The sequence below is a fragment of the Salmo salar genome, chromosome 14 (assembly GCF_965601325.2).
Source record: "Salmo salar chromosome 14, fSalSal1, whole genome shotgun sequence".
NCBI classification, from domain to species: Eukaryota; Metazoa; Chordata; class Actinopteri; order Salmoniformes; family Salmonidae; genus Salmo; species Salmo salar.
In genome coordinates this window covers 18,347,501-18,367,651 of record NC_138304.1, presented here as the reverse complement: position 1 = coordinate 18,367,651, position 20,151 = coordinate 18,347,501, and the positions used below count along the sequence as shown (strand labels likewise).

At 47.8% G+C, this 20,151-nt stretch overlaps 1 protein-coding gene and 2 non-coding genes across 11 annotated transcripts in view; all 3 read right to left on the bottom strand.

Moving 5' to 3' along the window:
- Window positions 1-6,999: 6,999 nt before the first annotated feature.
- The window catches only part of LOC106568864 (eukaryotic translation initiation factor 4 gamma 1-like), a 31,599-nt gene continuing 18,447 nt past the window's right edge, over window positions 7,000-20,151 (bottom strand). For 8 of the 9 annotated variants that reach the window (XM_014139611.3, XM_014139610.3, XM_045694004.2 and 5 more), the window contains 23 exons: window positions 19,825-19,903; window positions 18,415-19,458; window positions 18,182-18,270; window positions 17,574-17,754; window positions 17,181-17,314; window positions 16,817-16,969; window positions 15,660-16,052; window positions 14,457-14,603; window positions 13,918-14,151; window positions 13,651-13,755; window positions 12,955-13,338; window positions 12,519-12,648; window positions 12,165-12,267; window positions 11,740-11,999; window positions 11,514-11,638; window positions 11,180-11,352; window positions 10,840-10,965; window positions 10,528-10,609; window positions 10,335-10,433; window positions 9,863-10,000; window positions 9,630-9,711; window positions 9,065-9,205; window positions 7,000-8,554 (listed from right to left, as the gene is read on the bottom strand). In XM_014139611.3, coding sequence (XP_013995086.3) covers window positions 8,373-8,554; window positions 9,065-9,205; window positions 9,630-9,711; window positions 9,863-10,000; window positions 10,335-10,433; window positions 10,528-10,609; window positions 10,840-10,965; window positions 11,180-11,352; window positions 11,514-11,638; window positions 11,740-11,999; window positions 12,165-12,267; window positions 12,519-12,648; window positions 12,955-13,338; window positions 13,651-13,755; window positions 13,918-14,151; window positions 14,457-14,603; window positions 15,660-16,052; window positions 16,817-16,969; window positions 17,181-17,314; window positions 17,574-17,754; window positions 18,182-18,270; window positions 18,415-19,458; window positions 19,825-19,903 — 4,584 coding nt within the window. In that variant the 3' untranslated portion in view covers window positions 7,000-8,372. The remainder of the gene's footprint in view (window positions 8,555-9,064; window positions 9,206-9,629; window positions 9,712-9,862; window positions 10,001-10,334; window positions 10,434-10,527; window positions 10,610-10,839; window positions 10,966-11,179; window positions 11,353-11,513; window positions 11,639-11,739; window positions 12,000-12,164; window positions 12,268-12,518; window positions 12,649-12,954; window positions 13,339-13,650; window positions 13,756-13,917; window positions 14,152-14,456; window positions 14,604-15,659; window positions 16,053-16,816; window positions 16,970-17,180; window positions 17,315-17,573; window positions 17,755-18,181; window positions 18,271-18,414; window positions 19,459-19,824; window positions 19,904-20,151) is intronic. The other variant, XM_014139613.3, reaches the window with a different exon arrangement.
- On the bottom strand, window positions 8,871-9,001 carry LOC123726947 (small nucleolar RNA SNORA3/SNORA45 family). The gene has a single exon (XR_006759054.2). It is a non-coding gene; the product is annotated as a small nucleolar RNA SNORA3/SNORA45 family (small nucleolar RNA).
- LOC123726936 (small nucleolar RNA SNORA57) lies at window positions 9,433-9,567 on the bottom strand. Its single transcript, XR_006759044.2, has one exon. It is a non-coding gene; the product is annotated as a small nucleolar RNA SNORA57 (small nucleolar RNA).

Here is a 20,151-nt window from a genome sequence, read left to right as displayed (position 1 = left end):
GGTAAGTGTGTGTGTGTGTGTCAGGGCTGTGCATAAGTTGACTATGCAAACAATTTGGAATTCCCAACACATTGTTTCTTATAGAAAGTATTTCCTCAACTCTTAGCCAAGAGAGACTGGCATGCATAGTATTAATTTTAGCCTTCTGATTACAATGAAGAGCAAGACGTGCCGCTCTGTTCTGGGGAGCTGCAACTTCACTAGAACTTTCTTTGCAGCACTTGACCACATGACCGGACAATAATCAATATAAGATAAAACTAGAGCCTGCAGGACTTGCTTTGTGGAGCGTGGTGTCAACAAAGCAGAGCATATCTTTATTACAGACAGACCTCACCCCATCTTTACAACCTTTGAATCTATGTGTTGATCATGACAGTTTACACTCTAAGGTAAGACCAAGTCATTTAGTCTCCTCAACTTGTTCAACAGCCACACCATTCATTACCAGATTCAGCTGAGGTCTAGAACTTACCGAATGATTGATACCAAATACAATGCTTTTAGTATTAGAAATGTTCAGGACCAGTTTCTTACTGGCCACACATTTGAAAACAGACTGCAACTCTTTGATAAGGGTTTTAGTGACTTCATTAGCGCTGGTTGCTGATGTGTATATGGTTGAATCATCAGTTTACATGGACACACATGTTTTGTTTAATTCCAGTGGCAGGTCATTGGTAAAAATAGAAAGGGGTAGAGGGCCTAGAGAGCTGCCTTGCGGTACACCACAATTTACATGTTTGATATTAGAGAAGCTTCCATTAAAGAAAACCCTCAAAGATCTATTAGATAGACAGAGGTTGAAAAGCCATAACACATACATTTTCTCAACAACAGGTTGTTGGGCTCCCGAGTGGCACAGCGGTCTAAGGAACTGCATCTCAGTACAAGAGGTGCCACTGCAGTCCCTGGTTTGAATCCAGGCTGCATCACATCTGGCTGTGATTGGGAGTACCATATGGCGGTGCACTATTGGCCCAGTGTCGTCCGGGTTTGGCTGGGATAGGCCGTCATTGTAAATAAGAATTTGTTCTTAAATGACTTGCCTAGTTAAATCAAAATAAATAAATGGTCAAACATATCAAGGCTGCAACAATCATCAGTCAATTGTGTCAGTGCAGTACATGTTGAGTGCTCTTCTCTATAAGCATGCTGAAAGTCTGTTGTTGATTTGTTTACAGAGAAATTGTATTTGGTCAAACCCAATTTTTCCCAACAGTTTGCTTAGAGCTGGCAGCAAGCTGATAGGTCTGCTGTTAGAAACAGTAAAGGCCGCTTTACCACTCTTGGGTAGCGGAATGACTTTGGCTTCCCTCCAGGCATGAGGACAAAGACTTTCCTCTAAATTCAGATTAAAGATATGACAGATAGGAGTGGCTATAGAGTCAGCTACCATCCTCAGTAGCTTTCCATCTAAGTTGTCAATGCCAGGAGGGTTGTCATTATATACTGCTCAAAAAAATAAAGGGAACACTTAAACAACACATCCTAGATCTGAATGAAAGAAATAATCTTATTAAATCCTTTTTTCTTTACATAGTTGAATGTGCTGACAACAAAATCACACAAAAATAATCAATGGAAATCCAATTTATCAACCCATGGAGGTCTGGATTTGGAGTCACACTCAAAATTAAAGTGGAAAACCACACTACGGGCTGATCCAACTTTGATGTAATGTCCTTAAAACAAGTCAAAATGAGGCTCAGGAGTGTGTGTGGCCTCCACGTGCCTGTATGACCTCCCTACAACGCCTGGGCATGCTCCTGATGAGGTGGCGGATGGTCTCCTGAGGGATCTCCTCCCAGACCTGGACTAAAGCATCCGCCAACTCCTGGACAGTCTGTGGTGCAACGTGGCGTTGGTGGATGGAGTGAGACATGATGTCCCAGATGTGCTCAATTGGATTCAGGTCTGGGGAACGGGCAGGCCAGTCCATAGCATCAATGCCTTGCTCTTGCAGGAACTGCTGACACACTCCAGCCACATGAGGTCTAGCATTGTCTTGCATTAGGAGGAACCCAGGGCCAACCGCACCAGCATATGGTCTCACAAGGGGTCTGAGGATCTCATCTCGGTACCTAATGGCAGTCAGGCTACCTCTGGCGAGCACATGGAGGGCTGTGCGGCCCCCCAAAGAAATGCCACCCCACACCATGACTGACTCACCGCCAAACCGGTCATGCTGGAGGATGTTGCAGGCAGCAGAACGTTCTCCACGGCGTCTCCAGACTCTGTCACGTCTGTCACATGCTCAGTGTGAACCTGCTTTCATCTGTGAAGGGCACAGGGCGCCAGTGGCGAATTTGCCAATCTTGGTGTTCACTGGCAAATGCCAAACGTCCTGCACGGTGTTGAGCTGTAAGCACAACCCCCACCTGTGGACGTCGGGCCCTCATACCACCCTCATGGAGTCTGTTTCTGACCGTTTGAGCAGACACATGCACATTTGTGGCCTGCTGGAGGTCATTTTGCAGGGCTCTGGCAGTGCTTCTCCTGCTCCTCCTTGCACAAAGGCGGAGGTAGCGGTCCTGCTGCTGGGTTGTTGCCCTCCTACGGCCTCCTCCACGTCTCCTGATGTACTGGCCTGTCTCCTGGTAGCGCCTCCATGCTCTGGACACTACGCTGACAGACACAGCAAACCTTCTTGCCATAGCTCGCATTGATGTGCCATCCTGGATGAGCTGCACTACCTGAGCCACTTGTGTGGGTTGTAGACTCCGTCTCATGCTACCACTAGAGTGAAAGCACCGCCAGCATTCAAAAGTGACCAAAACATCAGCCAGGAAGCATAGGAACTGAGAAGTGGTCTGTGGTCCCCGCCTGCAGAACCACTCCTTTATTGGGGGTGTCTTGCTAATTGCCTATAATTTCCACCTGTTGTCTATTCCATTTGCACAACAGCATGTGACATTTATTGTCAATCAGTGTTGCTTCCTAAGTGGACAGTTTGATTTCACAGAAGTGTGATTGACTTGGAGTTACATTGTGTTGTTTAAGTGTTCCCTTTATTTTTTTGAGCAGTGTAGATCAATAATAATTTTTCGACCTCTCCCACACTAACTTTACAAAATTCAAACTTGCAGCGCTTTTCTTTCATTATTTGTTTTTTAATGCATGCGTGCAATGGCTCACTGTTCATTGTTGGCATTTCCTGCGTAAGTTAGCCAATAATTGCCAACAACAGATGGTTTTGAATTGAATAAGCCATCGGATTCAATGAAAGATGGAGATGAATGTGTTTCTGCCCATAATTTAATTTAAAGTACTCCAAAGTTTTTTTTCCATCATTCTTTAAATCATTGATCTTGGCTTCATATTACAGTTTCTTCTTTTTGTTGAGTTCAGTCACATCATTTCTCAATTTACAGTAATTCAGCCAGTCAGATGTGCAGCTAGACTTAAATTCATCAAGTGCAGTGTCTGGATGCTCCTTATTAATCACATCAGACCAACAAATATTTTTAACATCATCCACATAAGAGTCACAGCAACATATTTTGTATGATCTCTTATACACAATTTTAGGCCCAGTTTATGGAATTTTGGCTTTCCTGGATATAGCCACTATATTGTGATCACTGCATCCAATGGGTACCGATACAGCTTTAGAATAAAGTTCTTCATTACTAGTAAAAATGTGATCAATACATGTGGATGATCTTGTTCCTGTAGTGTTTGTAAACACCCTGTTAGGTTGATTAATAACCTGAACCACATTACAGGCACTGGTTACAGTGAGAAGCTTCCTCTTGAGCGGACAGCTTGATGAAAACCATTCAATATTCAGGTCCCCATCACATACACTATCAAGCATTTCACACATATTATTTAGATACTGACTGTTAGCACTTGGTGGCCTATAGCAACACCCCAAAAGAAAAGGCTTTAGATGTGCCAAGTGAACCTGCAACCACAACACTTCAATAACACTTGACATAAGATCTTCTCTAAGCATTACAGGGATATGGCTCTAAATATATACAGCAACACCTCCCCCATAAGCATTCTGTCTCTTCTAGAGATGTTATATCCTTGTATTGCTAATGATGTATCATCAAATGAATTATCAAAGTGAGTCTCAGAAATAGCTAATATACTGTATGAATGTTATCTGATGTTAGCAAGTTATTGATTTCATGAACCTTATTTACAAGGCTACATACTGTATATTAATATGGGCTATTTTCAGCCCTTTCCTGGGTATCTTATCAGAGATGGACATAATATAGAAAACAGCAAACAAAGCTATACATTCCATTAATCTGTTGGTGTGCGTAAGTGTGTGTGTGTGTGCGCTGCGGGGTTGAAGCTACGAACCCATAGGCTTGGTTCGCTCAGGATGTACAATAAACAGAGTAGCAGCAGCGTATGCGAAGAGTGGGAAAGTGTGTCTATGTGCGAGTGTTGGAGTGTCAGTGTAGTATGTGTGAGTTTCTGGGTAGAGTCCAGTGAGTGTGAATAGAGCCAGTGCAAGAGAGTCAGTGCAAAAAAAAAGGGGTCACTGTAAATAGTCCAGGTAGCCACTTGATTAACTGTTCAACAGTCTTATGGCTGGTAGGTAGAAGCTGTTCAGGAGCCTTTTGCTCCCAGGCTTGGCACTCTGGTACTGCTTGCCATGCGGTAGCAGAGAGAACAGTCTATGACCATCAAACTCAGCTCTGGAACTCGAAGCCAGTTCCACTGCATTTGTTCGTTGTTCCCCTCTAATCAGGGACTGATTTAGACCTGGGACACCAGGTGAGTGAAATTATTTATCAGGTAGAAGAGAAAACCAGCAGGCTCCAGACCTCGTAAGGTAAGAGATGAGTACCCCTGGTCTATGACTTGGGTGGCTGGAGTCTTAAAATGTTTAGGGTCTTCCTCTGACACCGCCTGGTATAGAGGTCCTGAATGGCAAGGAGCTCGGCCCCAGTGATGTACTGGGCCGTCTGCACTATCCTCTGTTGCGCCAAGCAGTCGGATGCCAAGCATTTGCCATACCAAGCAGTAATGCAGCCAGTCAATATGCTGTCAATGGTGCAGCTGTAAAACTTGTAAAATCTGAGGGCCCATGCCAAATATTTTCAGCCTGCTGAGGGGGAAGAGGTGTTGTGCCCTCTTCATGGCTGCGTTGGTGTATTTGGACCATGATAGGTCCTTAGTGAAGTGGACACCGACGAACTTGAAGCTCTCAACACGCTCCACTTCAGCCCGGTCGATGTGAACGGGGGCGTGCTCAGCCCTCCGTTTCCTGTTGTCCACGATACGTTATTTTGTCTCGCTGACGTTGCTGCCAGTTCTCTGACCTCCTCCCTATAGGCTGTCTCATCGCCATCAGTGATCAGGCCTACCACCGTTGTGTCGTTGGCAAACTTAATGATGGTGTTGGAGTCATGTGTGGCAACGCAATCATGGGTGAACAGGGAGTACAGAAGGGGACTAAGTACGCACCCCTGAGGGGCCCCCGTGTTTTGTGTCAGCGTGGCATATGTGTTGTTGCCTAACCGCACCACCTGGGGAGGCCCGTCAGGAAGTTCAGGATCCAGTTGCAGAGGGAGGTGTTCAGTCCCAGGCTCCTTAGCTTTGTGATGAGCTTGGAGAGCACTATGGAGTTGATCACTGAGCTGTAGTCAATTAACTAAAAGTCCTTGTCTGAGAGATTTACATGGTTACCAAAACATCACTCCAGGGTAAGCTTGCACAAAACATAACCCTTATTTAAGTGTATCTAAAATTCCAAGGGAAAAAATGTATGGTGGAAAAATGATTGGAATCATTTCCCTGTTTGACCGCTAAGTTTTATGGGTATTACACCTCCACTATGGGGTTCTATAGACAGCTACAAAAATTATAGATGAAAACCCTCTTGGTAAATAGTACGGTCTACAGCTTATCATGAGGTATTCTAACTCAGGCAAGCAGAACCTCAAGACTTCCTTAATATTAGTGTTAATAGCTGGTGCGCAAAGAAACACACCACCCCTCCTTGCGTTTACCCGACGCTACCGTTCTGTCCTGCCGATGTATAGAAAAACAGAGCTAGATTTACATTTCCATGATCACATTGTTAGGATAGTCTTGAATGGAGATTGTCCAGTTTATTCTCCAGTGATTGTACGTCCGCCAATAGAACGGAGGGTAGAGGCGGTTTATCCACTCACCGACGTAGTCTCGTCCGGTATTCTACATGCTGGGCCTCTAACGCCGCCTCTTCCCTTTTCGTGTGTCAAGGATTTGTGCCTGGTCTGGGATGAGCAGTATGTCCGACTCATTAAAGTAGAAATCCTCATCCAAACACAGTGCCTGAATTGCACATGGACACCTGTTTAAATTCATAAATGTTCACATGACATAAGGATGTCATAAGGGTTGTAGGTGTAATAAAGCCTATGTATCCAGGCACCAATATGTTAGATATTAATATGGCAGAAATTAGTAATTTGAGCTAATTACATGTTTTCTTCTGTATAAGGCGGTGGTAATGTTCAGTATAGATAAACAGTTTGTGTGAACTGAAATGACCAAAACCAGAAGAAAAGCATGCAGAAACAATATTGAACTACATATTTTAAAACGATACCATCTTTGAGCACTAGCACTCGAATAAAGGCCATGACAATATGCATAGAATTGCAGAAAACTTGCTTTAAAAGTGCAAACTTCTCTCAGCTCAACAATCTTTTATTGCTGAAAATTTGATTTAGAACAGCAAAATTCTCTTCACCACCAATATACCCTTCTAGCTAACAGGCTGTTAGAGTTAACACGTCCTCTTCCAATGAACTGTGGTAAGGTGAAAATAATGAAAAGTCTATCAAAGCTATTCATTTTGAAATGGATTACTTCTACCTGCCATTCTCATTCCCCTGATAAGACAAGTCATTCTTTTTGTTGCCATCATATGGTGGGGGTCCCTGGGTTGCCGACTTCACCCGGGCAAGAAAAGTTTGAAAACCCCTGCACGACAGTACCCTTAACGCAAGACCTGGGAAATGCATGTACAAACTCCCCTCAGAAACTTGATAAGTCTTTTATTTGCAATTTTCAGGTTTCCTCATCTTTTCCAGTTTATGATGCAAAAAGAAGCAGTAATTCCTTAAATAATAAAGAAAGCAACAAAATATTTACAAAAGTCCAAAAAAACTAATGGATGGATGACCTAAAGCATCCCTCTCTGCATCTGGACAAACTGCCACTTCTGTTGGAAAAAGATACAGCATTTTATAGTCTACATTACATCAGTAATTTCTGTATTATTTCTGAAAAATAAAACTGACAAGAAAAAAAAACCTCTCATATATATGCACAGAACGCTCCTGAAATGTGATTCCACTTAGAGTAGAAAAGGCTTTCGGATCATTTCTGTTTTTCTTATTTCATCAAGTTGATTTCTGTAGGTTTCAAGTTTTAACGGTGATTTTGTCATTAAGAGTCCTCTAGTTAATGGGGTTTATTTTCCTCATTCGACCGGGGTCGAGAGAGAGAACGCACCCAACAGTTCATCATGTAACTACAGGAGAGGTAAAAGACGCAGAATCTCAGTCAGGATTGACTACTGGGGGAGGAAGTGAAAGGTAGGCTTTAAGGAAGCATATAGAAGACCCCCACCGTCCTCCAGTAGCCAAGGTCAGAGGCTAATGGTCAAAAGGTCACAATCCATCCCCCATCTTGTTTCTCTGTCAAAGTCCCAGTACTGGCGGTAAACAGGAAGTGGAAAAAAGGAAAAAGAACCGTCGCTCAGAAAGCCATTCAGCGTCTCTATAGTTGGCAACATACGCTTGATGTCAGCTGATCAGCAAACATACCTCGTCTACGTCATTAAAAGAAACACACGTCAACCATGCTGCACACACACAAAGAGAAGACAGAGCTCTGTGTTCGATCGGACGTCACACACACGCATGGCATACCCCCACTCCTAGGGAAAAACATGCTACATGACACCTCTACCATTGTCTCTATGCGTTTGCGTGTCATATAGTATGTTGCATAATATCATTTTGTCTACAACCACAAAGAGCAGCGTGTTGGTTTGTTATTGTTTTCTCAAGAACAACAAGTCAAAAGGGTTTTATACGCAGTGACCGTAGTAGTTATTCCACGCGTTTACACAAGCAAAATCCGTCTCAATCATTTATTTCATTTTTCGGTGGACACACGCCATCACAAAATAGGGAAAAGAGAATGAGGAAGTGAGCGAGAGAGAGAGAAGAGAGAAATTGATTGCATGTCAGGTCCCTCTCTAAAAAGCCTTGTTGAGGAGCGATATCAGTCCGCCACATTAAAAACAAAAAAACAAGGGCCATAGAGTCCAATTCTCTCCTCGGGCTCCCCTTGCAATACACCTCCCTAGCCATAGAGGGCGGTGGAAGTTTTAGAGAGGCCATTTAGTCCTTGTCGGACTCCTCTTCGGCCTCGCGGAGCCAGGTGAAGAAGGCGGTGACCGACTTAAGGGCCACGCCCTTGCCGGTCTGCTCTGCGGGGTCTTTGCTGGACTCCCACCTGTAGAAGGCCTCCTCTTTGATCACGTCCTCGTCGTACAGCGCGTCAAAGAACATCCGCAGCAGATCTGGCGAAGGGAGGATGCCACAGTCAGAAGAGGGTAGTTAAGATGCACAGCCATAATCATGATTCCTGAACTATGAATCTAGCCACAACACCATCTGATAGAGAAATGTGGATAAATACACACTCCCTCAGCAAACATTTGAATTCACACAAACAATCAAAGCTCATCTTACACAATGCTATTTTAATTTTTTTTGCGAGACAGGAGATAAAGCCAGTGGGGCAGAATGTGAACGACAATCACAAATTCTACACGGAATGGGAAGCAACTGCAGTGCTGTGGATGTTCAGGACAAAAAGAACCATCAAAATGGAGGTTCTGTATCCGAGCTGGTGATTGGCTGGGCCACAAGAGACTACAGCCATTGAATAGGCAAAGAGGTTTACTCTGCGAGCACTCTAGCACACCAGGACAATGAGGTTGTAAAGGCGTGACTCTAGCCTCGCGATCCACAATCACACACACCTTCACAGAACTGAGGCGAAACACACACTACAGTACTGTACTCACTGGCCGGTTGCTCCATGTGCACCATGAGGGCCTGGAGGGCGTAAAGGGCCTGCAGCTCCCTATGCTCGTCACTCAGGTACCGCTGCAGCAGCTTGGCCCTCTGGGTAATCTGCTCCACGTCCACCTTGTACGGGTTCTCACCTGGATGGAGAGGAGGAGGGAGAGCGTGTTTGAGTGAGGGAAGGCAGAGAGGGAGAAAGGATGGGTACATGTTCCACCTCCCCTTTCTTCTTACAACGTAGTCTCCAACCAGTCAACCCGATTCATAGGAAAATTAACCCAGACCCATAAACCCAGAGTAGCACCAAACAACCAACACTCATTCTACACCCAACTTGATGCCCCCGTCGCCAATCAGACAGATATCAGAATGTACCAGCGATTGAGCATAGAACCAGAAGTCGGGGACATTCTGGCACCGAATACATAGCACTGTCCTTGGTTTCTCTCCATCACACACCACACGATATACAGGGCAACAGCATGCATGCCAAGAAAGGAGGTTGGAAGCATCTTTAAGGTATGCAAACAGAAGGGCCAGATATACGGGCTTTGCGGTACTCACATATAACAGCTGACTGGCAAATAGAGGTCATCAGAGCGCGCACAAACTGGTTGGCAGCCGCCTGCTGTTGGTCCAGGTTGGCCTGGAAGTGAGAGGGTAAATAGTTACCACACAGAGCCTGCTTTCCCAAAAGTTAGAGGTAGATCGCGTGTTTAAACTTTCAGTTGACCTGCTGATACACAAAGTTGCATATGCACGCACATCACACCACAGACACACCCACACACACACACCTCGACCCAGTCTCTGATGCGCTGGTTGTTAGCCTTGTCCTGGATCAGTCTGTCCAGATGTTTGCTAAGCTCCTCCCCGCTCATGGGCTTCTTCTGATTGGTCTCATCCGACTCCTCCCCCAGGGTAAACTCCATTTTCTGGAAAGAGTGAACACGCCATAGAATTACACAATGCTTATTGTGCAATCTTTTTGTATGTTTTCAATAAACATTTGGAGACAAAATATAGTTCCCATGTTGTCAATGATAACTTTGATTCTAAGCCAACACGCATCGGTTTCCTTGCTAAAACACACCTACAGAACGAGAACGCAAACCCATATCATCTTCCCTTAACCAAAAACAACTAAAATCCTCTCATTTGTTTAGGGCAGTCGCATGTTCAGTCCACCGATCTTAAATCTTACATGGCATTCAGATCGAGTGGCACTAAAAAAAATTAAAAAAGTTGAACCCCTTCTCCCACACTGACCTGTTCAGTCACAAACTTATTGACATCCTCATCCTCTGGCAGGAAGTCTCTCCAGTTGAGTCCTGCTTCTGTCCACAGACCACCCACCTTCTTATGGGTCTGAAAATCATGATTTAAAAAAAAAACAAATAATTAAATGCACAATTCATTTACCCCCCCCACCACACAGAGCTGCTTGCACAGAGACACTTACCATTCCTTTGCAGAGTAAGTTGAGAATCTGCACCAGCAGTAGACCAGCCTTACCCAGGGGAACCAGGGGCTTGGAGATCTCCCTGTAAGAAAAACACACACATACAGTAGCGAAAGGTTATTGAGCGCTCCTTTAAACTTCTAAATTCATTACATCAGTCTCAAACAGTAGATTTATTTTTTGCCTAGCGCTTCTTCACTATTCATCCACAAAGCGAAGCGTCGGTCAAAGCCTTTCTGGAATCGACGCCGTTACATGCAAGTGACCGCCGGAGTTGGGGCCTACACAACCTATGTAGAGCCTGGGCCTCACCTGAAGAGCTGTCCCATGGGGATGCCTCCGTCATGGAGCATGGGGGTGATGAGCTCAGCCAGGTATTGCCAGATGTGGGGGATGTCTATGGCCATATCCTCAGCCACCTCCAGGATCTCCTGGAGCCTGTGATTACAACATAACCAGGTAAAGACCTTATTCTGTGCTCTCTTCACCCACACCCACAAAACAAGGCAAACGAATCATTTGGAGAACTATGTTGTGGACAGGATTGCGTGCTTCCTCAAAACACACACTTTCTTTCACCATTTGAGAAATGCACACAACCTGGTGTTTAGGGCACTACTTCTCTGCCTGCCTCCCTCTCTGCCTCCCTCACCCCTTGTAGTACTGTGTTGTGGGCAGGGTGCCAGCCTTGAGGAGCTGATGCAGCAGCAGGCCCATCCGTTCCCTGGCGATGGCGCTGCGCTCCAGAGTGTCCTCCAGGCCGTTCCGCACAAACACAAAGAGCAGCGGGGCGCTGTTCAGCTCCGCTACACACTGCAGCGCCTCCTACAGGGCCGGAAGGGGAAGGACGGGGGGTTTAGTATTACAGCAGTTAGCTTTGCAATCGCCTCTCTGTGTGTACCTTTGTCATGGACACAAAACTGATGGTGTGTGTGTGTTGGTGTGCATCTTCATGTTGTTGATGTGGCCTGTGTGTGCGTGCGTACCTTCATGTCATTGAGGTGGAGGTACTCCTCGATGATGGCGCTGGACTTCTTGTCCAGCTCCTCCTCCGTCATGGCCGGTTTGGCCGGAGCGGCGGGGGGAGGGGTGGGGTTTGTCTCACGCTTCACTGTACAGATACAACACACAGTTACACACACTATTGTACACTAAGGTGTGTGCACAAATGATGTTTGTGTAGGCAGTAGAAGTGTGTGTGTATTCTCTTACCAACAGCCTCCTTGCTTGGAGCCCTGTCCCGGCTACCGCTGCCTCCTCGGTCTCGGCTGCCTCTGTTCCGGTCGTCAGACATGCTGGCTACGCGCCGGACGGGGGGTTCTGTAGGGGTGCGACTATCGCTCCTACGCTCCTCCGTCTCGCGGCTGAAGCTGCGCTTGGTGACAGGCGGGCGGGCATCACGGCTGCTGTCACGCCGCTCGAAGCGGTCGAACCTGTCCCGGTCCCCGCCGCGGTCACGACTAGAGCTGGACCTACGGAGAAGGAGAGAGATATTGGAGAGAGGAGAGATGGGAGAGTGGGGGGGGGGAGAGGGAGGGGTAGAAAATCAAGATGTGTAAGCGAGAGTCAGGGGGCAGAGAGAAAGATCAGGAAGAATGAGGGGAAATGGAAAGCAAAACAGCAAGAGAAGTAGTGACCTCTGGGGTACCCTGCGGTCAGCGTCTGAGGACGACGCTGGTGGAGCAGACTGCTGCAGGGCAGAGAATCGGTTGCCTGTGGCCGGACGGCCAGTCTCCGCTGCTAGAGAACAAAAAGGAAGGAATGAACGAGATCAATACGCGCATATTACACAAATGCCAAGTGTGTATATGTAGGTGTGCATGCGTGCGTTTTAAGTGTGTGTAGTACAGTGTGACACATTTGTTTGAGTTTTTTGCACTTGTGTGAGGGAGGCCGGTGTGTGTTTGAGGTTTGTATGAAGTATGCTTCTACCTGACTCCCTGTTTAGGTTGCCCTGTGTTTGGCACGTGTGCGCCCATATGTGGCCCTACCTGGTTCAGCTCCGGCGGCAGGCTTGGCCCCTGTGGTGCCTCCACTGCTGCCCTTGCCCCAGCTGCCCCACATGCCCTTACCCCCGAGCTGGGGCGCAAGGAGCTGGTTGTTGAAGTCCAGAGCACCAGGCTAGTGGGGGAGAGGGCAAAAGGTTAAGAGCAGAGGTGATGACATAAGTAGATCCATCTCAATGGGGACTCGACTTGGTAAAACAAATGAGGAAAAATGGCTACTGAAGTGACGCAAGTAAAATCCCTGAGAACACAAACTCTAAACCTGGTCATGTGATCGCAAAAAGCATCCTTATGAGCTACTGAAATACAATAAATACACTATTGCTTTCCTTCCCCCTCATAATTGGGAACCCCATTCGTGTTGGTTTAGTAATAAAAACACGTTCCTTTATTAGTTGCGAACTTTAAAACCGCCGCTCACCTTGGTGATCTTGCTGAGCCGGCTGGTATCGATGGGTCTGTTCTTGGTGGAGATGGGCACTGTGTTCCAGCCTTCGTCCTGGGGCTGGCTGCCCCTGGCCCCCTGGCCGCCGTGCTGGCCCCCACGGCCCCCCTGATCCCTTCCTCCTCTGTCTCGGTCTCCCCCCCTCCCGTCTCTTCCTCCTCCACCACCACCACCTCCTCCTCCTCTTCCACCACCACCACCTCCTCCACCACCTCCTCCTCCACCACCACCACTGTCATTCCTTGACATAAGCTGCTGCTGGACCTTGACCAGCTGCATTTGCTCCTCTCGCTCAGCGTCCTTGTGGATCTGGTCTATGGTCTTAGGGCCTTGCTCCCCTCGCCGGGGCACCCAGCCACTCTGGTGGAGGGAGAGAGGGGGAGTACTCTTTTAAAGTCTAAGAAATAGCGAAGGCTTTAGAGCCATATAATGAATTAGAGTATGGTTATTACTGTGACGCCATGATTGTAACGATACTATTGCAGAGAAGACAAATGGGGAGGAAAGAAGAAGTGAAAGAGAGCGCTGAAGAGGAGAGAGGGAGGAGGGGATGGAGTGAAGGAGAGAAAGAGAGAGCGAAAGATACAGAAAGATGGAGGGAAAGAGGAGCGAGAGAAAATGAGAAAGGAGAGAACATTGTACAGAGAGGGATGGAAGGAGGTGTAGTTGTACCCGTCTGAGGTCGATGACGTCCTGCAGCATGAAGCGGATCCTAGACGAGGTCTTCTTCTCCTTGATGATCTTGTCCATCTGGGCAAAGTACTGGTCCATACGGGGCTGTAGGGACAAACAGAGGGACACTCAGACTGCTGTGTGCGGCCATTCACATTTCTGCAGAGGAAATATGTCAGGTATCAGTAAGTGTGTGTGTGTGTGTGTCCCTGTGCATTAGCATGCGCACATGCCTTTGTGTGTCTGGGTTTGTCTCTCTCCGCATACCTTGGCCTTCTCAAAGTCCAGGTCCTTGCCGATGGTGGACAGCAGTCTACAGAGGCACTCCAGCGACTCCTCGTCGTGGTTCTTCAGCAGCTTGACGATGCAGTCGTGCATGATGGCCTCAGTCAGCATCTTCAGCTTGAACAGCTCGCCGATGAACTTGATGTTGCCCAGCGACCGCCGGCGCGCCTTGTCCTTCGCCTCCTCCAGCTCCGCCTTCAGACCGGCTTTCTCCTCCTGGGAGACGAGAGGTGAAAGGTCAAAAAGGTCATTTGAAAGTAAAGAAAGCTGTATTGCCCAAAATGGACCTGCTCTTTGAGGGTTAGGGACGGAACAGAATGTGATTCTATCTTTGCTAGTTCAGCCACAGACCTGGGCAAAAGTGAAAAACAGCATGTCAAATGAATAGTCAAGTAAATGGATTTAGAATTTATGAGGATACAGACCAATCTTGTGATATTGGCAATATGAACAAGGGTTGGATATGAATATAACAGAATGCATCCATTATGAGGTTGTGTAGACAGGATGTGATGTCGTACCTCTTTGGCGGCCTCCATCTCCTTCTGTTTGGCCTCAAAGATCACGTCGTCGTCCTGGTCCTTCTCAAACTCCTTCTGACAGCGGTTCAGCAGCAGCTTCCGGAAGTTCACAGTCACTCCCGGCTTGTCTGTGGTGGGCACTTTCAACTGGGAGGACACAAGGAAAGGAAACAAGGAACAAGTCACGTTTAGTTCCAAGGTCAGTTTGGTTTACGTTCAGTAGGGGACTGGCTTAGAAAAGTACAACTCAAACAAATGGATGAAGACAGAATTAAAACAGAGAGGGAGAAAAGGAACGAAAGAGGGCTTCCTCAGCTCCTCGAGTTCTTCAATTCCATCCCTAAACTGCAGTGTACGGATGAGCGTCGTTTCCTTTCAAGACGATTCCATACGCCTCTAGATACATGGGCTCCGAAATGATAGATTTTTAGTTTGAAACGATTCAGTTTGACACACTAACATTGGTTGCATAGAAACATTTATTTTCCATTCTAAATTCAAATCTGCTAGGGCCTCCCGAGTGGCGCAGCGGGGTAAGGTACTGCATCGTAGTGCTTGAGGCGTCACTACAGACCCGGCTTTGATCCCAGGCTGTCACGCAAACGGTCGTGACCGGGAGTCCCGTGACCGGGTCTTAATAAGAGGGGTTAGGCGGGTCATGTTCCGGAGGACGTAAAAGTCTGTCGCCGATGGAGCTCATGAGCTGGGCCTCTCTCAACTGGACCTGTCTGAGCTGACTTCTGTAAGTGTGTGTGTGTGTGTGTGTGTGTGTGTGTGTAAAATGATGTACGTAGGCACCTGATCTGAGCCATAAGGGAGACAAAGCATCTACCACCCCACTATAAGAACTTGTCGTGTTTTTATTGCACATTAACCATTTGAGCTAGTAATGTATCAAAAGTGATCGTTTACAAAACGAGCTATGACATAGCCGATGAACAGCACAACTCGGTTGAGGTATTTTCAGAAGGCAGAATGTAACCAGCAACATTTTTTTGTTTTTTTTTAACCGGCGATTCGTAACGGTTCAATCAATTTTCTGACTGATGCACTTGTATCTTTAACATTTGAATCAGGTACCAATGCGTACCGGTGACGCATTACATCCCTACGGCACTGGTCCAAACACACGACTCAAAGTAGAGGCAGAGAATGAAAAAAAAAAGTCCAACACAAAATACACAAACAACGTCAGTCACTCACCCCCATAAGGCAGCGGCACATGTTGGCGTAGGCCACGGAGAAGTTAGGTTCAGAGATGGCCTTCTCAAAGATCAGGTCGATCACTCCCTTCAGCCTCTCCTCCGTGTCGATGGTCAGCTCTGTGACCTGCTTCATCAGCTGCTGGAACATCTGAGGGGTCAGCTTGTTGAGGATGGAGCGGACCCTCTTGAACAGCTCCTGGGTCTTGGCCTGCTCGGGGTCGTCGCTCTCCTCCTCGTCGGGGCCGGTCCCGCGGCTCCCCGCCATCTTCACCGCGGGCTTCCAGGCTTTCTCTGCCTTGTTGAGCTCCACGTCACCGCCTAGCGATGAGGAGATGATGATCTTGCGGGGCTCCTTGCGTTGGCCCTGCTGGGAGCGCCGGGGTCCTGGGGGCTGGGGGGGAGAGAGAGAGAGAGAGCGAAGGGGGGAAAGACAGGAGGGAGAAAGCAAGATGGGTGAGGGGTAGAGGGATAAAACAGAGAGAAAGAACATCATGTAGAGGAGATAAGAGAGAAATGACGTCTATTAACTTCAAACACACTGGGCTGTCAATCATTCACAAGTTGAGCCCGGCTTCAGACATAAACAAGGTAGAGAGCAGCACCAGTTCCACTCAACGGCAGTCTTAGAACACTATTCAACGGTCATCTTTAAATGCTCACAATAAAAGCACTGGTTGACGACCAATTTAAACCATTTGTTTTCAAGCAACGTGTGACAAATGATTGATTTCGATCATTTGGAGAGTGAGGTAATGACATACTTTGAACTATGACTAATGCTTTCCAAGAGACAGAGACAACAGCCCACACGTGACCCAAAACAAAATGGCCGATCTTGGTCTTGAATTATAGGATCTCTACGCACTGACAACAGAGGCATCTGGATGGATATAACCCATTTAGCAAAGATGTGTGCTCGATTTTATACACCCGTCAGCAATGGGTGTGGCTGAAATAGCCGAATCCACATACTTTTGTGTATATATAGTGTATTAAAAATAATCTATATTTACACCAAAAAAAAATGGGGGAGGAGGGCCAATTTCCAATTAAGCCTCAATCCATCTGCAATATTAAATATGATCTACCCCCTAAAAAAACATTTGAAGTGTCCACTATATAACTCCATACACGGACCCAAACTGCGATACTCACTCCCATATGGTCCCTTCCAGGGCCCCGTGGTCCCCCTCCCCCACCTCCGGAGGACTGTCTGCCCAGGTTACCCATGAAGGCGGGGGTGAAGTCTGGCCCGGCGTTCATCATGTTGCGACCCGGCTCCGCTGGGCGCATGGGGGTCTTATTGGCCTACAGAGAGGAGAGAATTAAAAACCTAGGAGTTTGACATTGAAATGAGTATCGGGACATGCTAGAAAAGCACATGAATGAGCTATGGGAGCATAATCGCTTTACTGAGTTGTGAATAATACACTTCTAACTGGATGCCTATAAAAAATGTTTTTAAAACAAATAACCATATTAAATTGTTATTTCTTTCCTTCAAAACGGTATAGTTTACCTTATCCAACACCACATCGCAGATAAGAGGCAGGCCCTCGGGCTTGTTCATGCTGGCACCAATGTACCGGAAGCCCAGCAGGAACTCCCTGTCGTACCTCTTCTTGTCCTCCGGGTCGATAGGCTTCCACTGCTCTGTTGGGAAGAAAGGGTGGAGGAGTGGGAGAGTGTGAATGGGCGACAGACTCTTTATACTGCTTAACCATTGTTGGAACACATCCAATCAAATCTATCAGACTACTCTTGAAGAGACATGCATTTTTGGGAGGGACAACGCAAGCCATACACATGCATTCACGATGAGACATTTCACATAACAGGAAATAGTCGGCGTCAACGAAGATAAATGAATTGGGTCACCGACGGATACATTTATTTCTAGGGGGCCACCCACCTCCTTTGTACTGGTACTTGAGGTCGCCTGGTTTGAGCGGGGGCGTGTCGGCGTTCTGCTTGTCCTCCTTCTCCTCCCACGTCTCGTCTGGCGCGTCTGCGGTCGCCAAAGGGGGAGGGGCCACAGGGCTGGGCTCCGCCGGAGTGGACAAGGGCTCGGGGGCAGCCGCCGCCTCCTTCTCCTGTATGGATGAGAGAGTTGGGAGAAGGGACAGGACAATTGGAGGGGTAAGACGGAGTAGAATGAAGTTGAGAACCCTACATGCTGTCAGGATTTGGGGTGACAATCTTTCTTTCATTAAAAACAAAAAAAAAAGTTTCACATTTGCATACCGGTAGTTTGACGAAAACGTGCTGGGAGGTGAAATGTTTGTCTCGACAGATATACCAGGACTCCAGGCACAAAGAGGAGACCGACGGTGCCATATGTCAAGTTGCTCTTGCACTGACTAATGAACAGTCCAACCGGAGTAGCAGCTGGACTGCAGTGCTGTGAGCAACAATCTTACACGTTTTTAATTGGTCATGGACAACTGTTCAGAACAGCTCAGGACTTTAGAAAGCCGCTCTGTTCTACGCAAGCAGACACACGACTAGATACAAACGCACCTCTTTGAAGGCATCCAACATGTCTCCAATGGCTTCCTTCTTGTTCAGCTCCTTCATGTTCCTCTTCTTCTTTGGCACAGACACAGCAGCTAGGAGAGGGTTACATCAAAAAAGTTGTTACGTCAAAACCTGAAGCCACACCATCCAGGACCCGTCTGCGCCAGCCAAACTCTTGGTGCACACAGAACTTCCGGACCAAGTGACCCCGACCAGTAAAAACCCTCCCCTCTCACCTTGCATAGACGTGTCCTCTGAAGGGCTACTGGCCAAGGGCACTGTGGCTGCATCCTCCTCTTTCTCCTCCTTCTCCCCCTCCTCTGCCACGGCAGCAGCTGCAGGGGTAGCAGTTTCCTGAGGTGTGGGAGCGGCAGGCTCTGTGTTGGGCATTGCAGTCCGCTCTTGTGCGGGCACGGGGGCGTCTACCTCGTCGGGGTATTCCTGGGGGAGGCCGTTGGACAGGGGCGTCTGCGCCTCGCTCTTCTGGGCCATGGCGGGCTCCGCCTCCGGGACAGAGGGAGTGACGGCAGGAACGGGGGCAGACGCGGGCACCGCAGCAGCAGTTTCCCGTTTCGTAGCTGTCGGCTCAACCACGCTCTCAGTTTTAGTGGGAGCTTCCATAGACACCACCGGCTTCACGGCCGGGGCGGAGTGTTTGATCGTTGCCTTTGCGACGGGGGTCAAAGGTCGTGGAGCGGGTTTAGTGTGTTCTTCGGCGACCGCCACCGTAACAGGCGCCACTACCTCTGGCTTGGTGGTAAGCACAGGCTCCTCCTTTACCTTCTCTACCTTCTCCTCCTCCACCACCACTTCTTCCTTTTTATTCTCTGCCTCCTCTTTCTCCGCTACCAGGGCGGGAGGTTTCTCGACGGCTGCTGGGGCGGCCGAAGGCTCTTCCTCAATGGGAGGAGCTTCAGGAGTCACTGCCTTTCCCGCCAGGGTCACACCGGCATCGACCGTGTCGCTGACCTGAGCGATGGTGGTGATGGGGGGTGGTGTCTGCACCTCTGCAGGGGGAGGGGAGGTAGGAGCTGCTGGGGGGGAGGGGGAGGTGGGAGGGGCCTGGTCTTCCTCTGGTGGAATGGCCTCCTCGGCCTTCCCCTCAGCCGTGAGGACAGCCGATTGGCTGACGACCTGCTCGGTAGGTGGGGCTGCCTGGCTATCTGTTTCCTGTTTGGCCTCAGCTGGGACGGTGGCGGTGGCAGGCTCTGGGGTCACCAACGCAGGAGGCGGGGTCACGGCGGCCATCGCTTTGGAAACCGCAGGTTCCATGATGTCATCTGAGAAAATACATAATAATCAGTTCAGAACTATTACGTAATATCAATCAATCATTGAAGATCAAGTTCATCGTTTATGTTACGCTGTTCTACTCTCTATGTAATGTAGCCTGGGGCGGCAGGGTAGCCTAGTGGTTAGAGCGTTGGGCTAGTAGCCGAAGGGTTGCAAGTTCGAATCCCTGACATGACAAGGTACAGATCTGTCGTTCTGCCCCTGAACAAGGCCGTTAACCCACTGTTCCTAGGCCGTCATTGAAAATAAGAATTTGTTCTTAACTGACTTGCCTAGTTAAATAAAGATTTAAAAAATAAAAAAAATAATAATGTGGCAAATCTCAGCATGTAAAGACCTGGGAGGACGCTCACCTGTTCTCGTCATCATGGTGACGGGCTTTGTAACTTCTCCGTTGGTCTGGGAAGGACCTTCTCCCTCTGTAGTGGAGGACTAGTGGCAGAAAACGAGGTGCACCGTCAGAACTAGCGTATACTAGATTTTAAAAATAAACACAAATATGTTGTACAGTGTTTTCTAACGCTATCCTATTGCCTTGATCAAAACCAGTCGAGTTGGAGACAAGACACAACAACCTAAAAGTAAACACTAACTGAATGGAACCGTTCTGGGACAGTTGGCTTCCATTCCAAACTTCCTGGTCTCCTTTATGACATCATCTCTGTGGAATCATCTCAAAG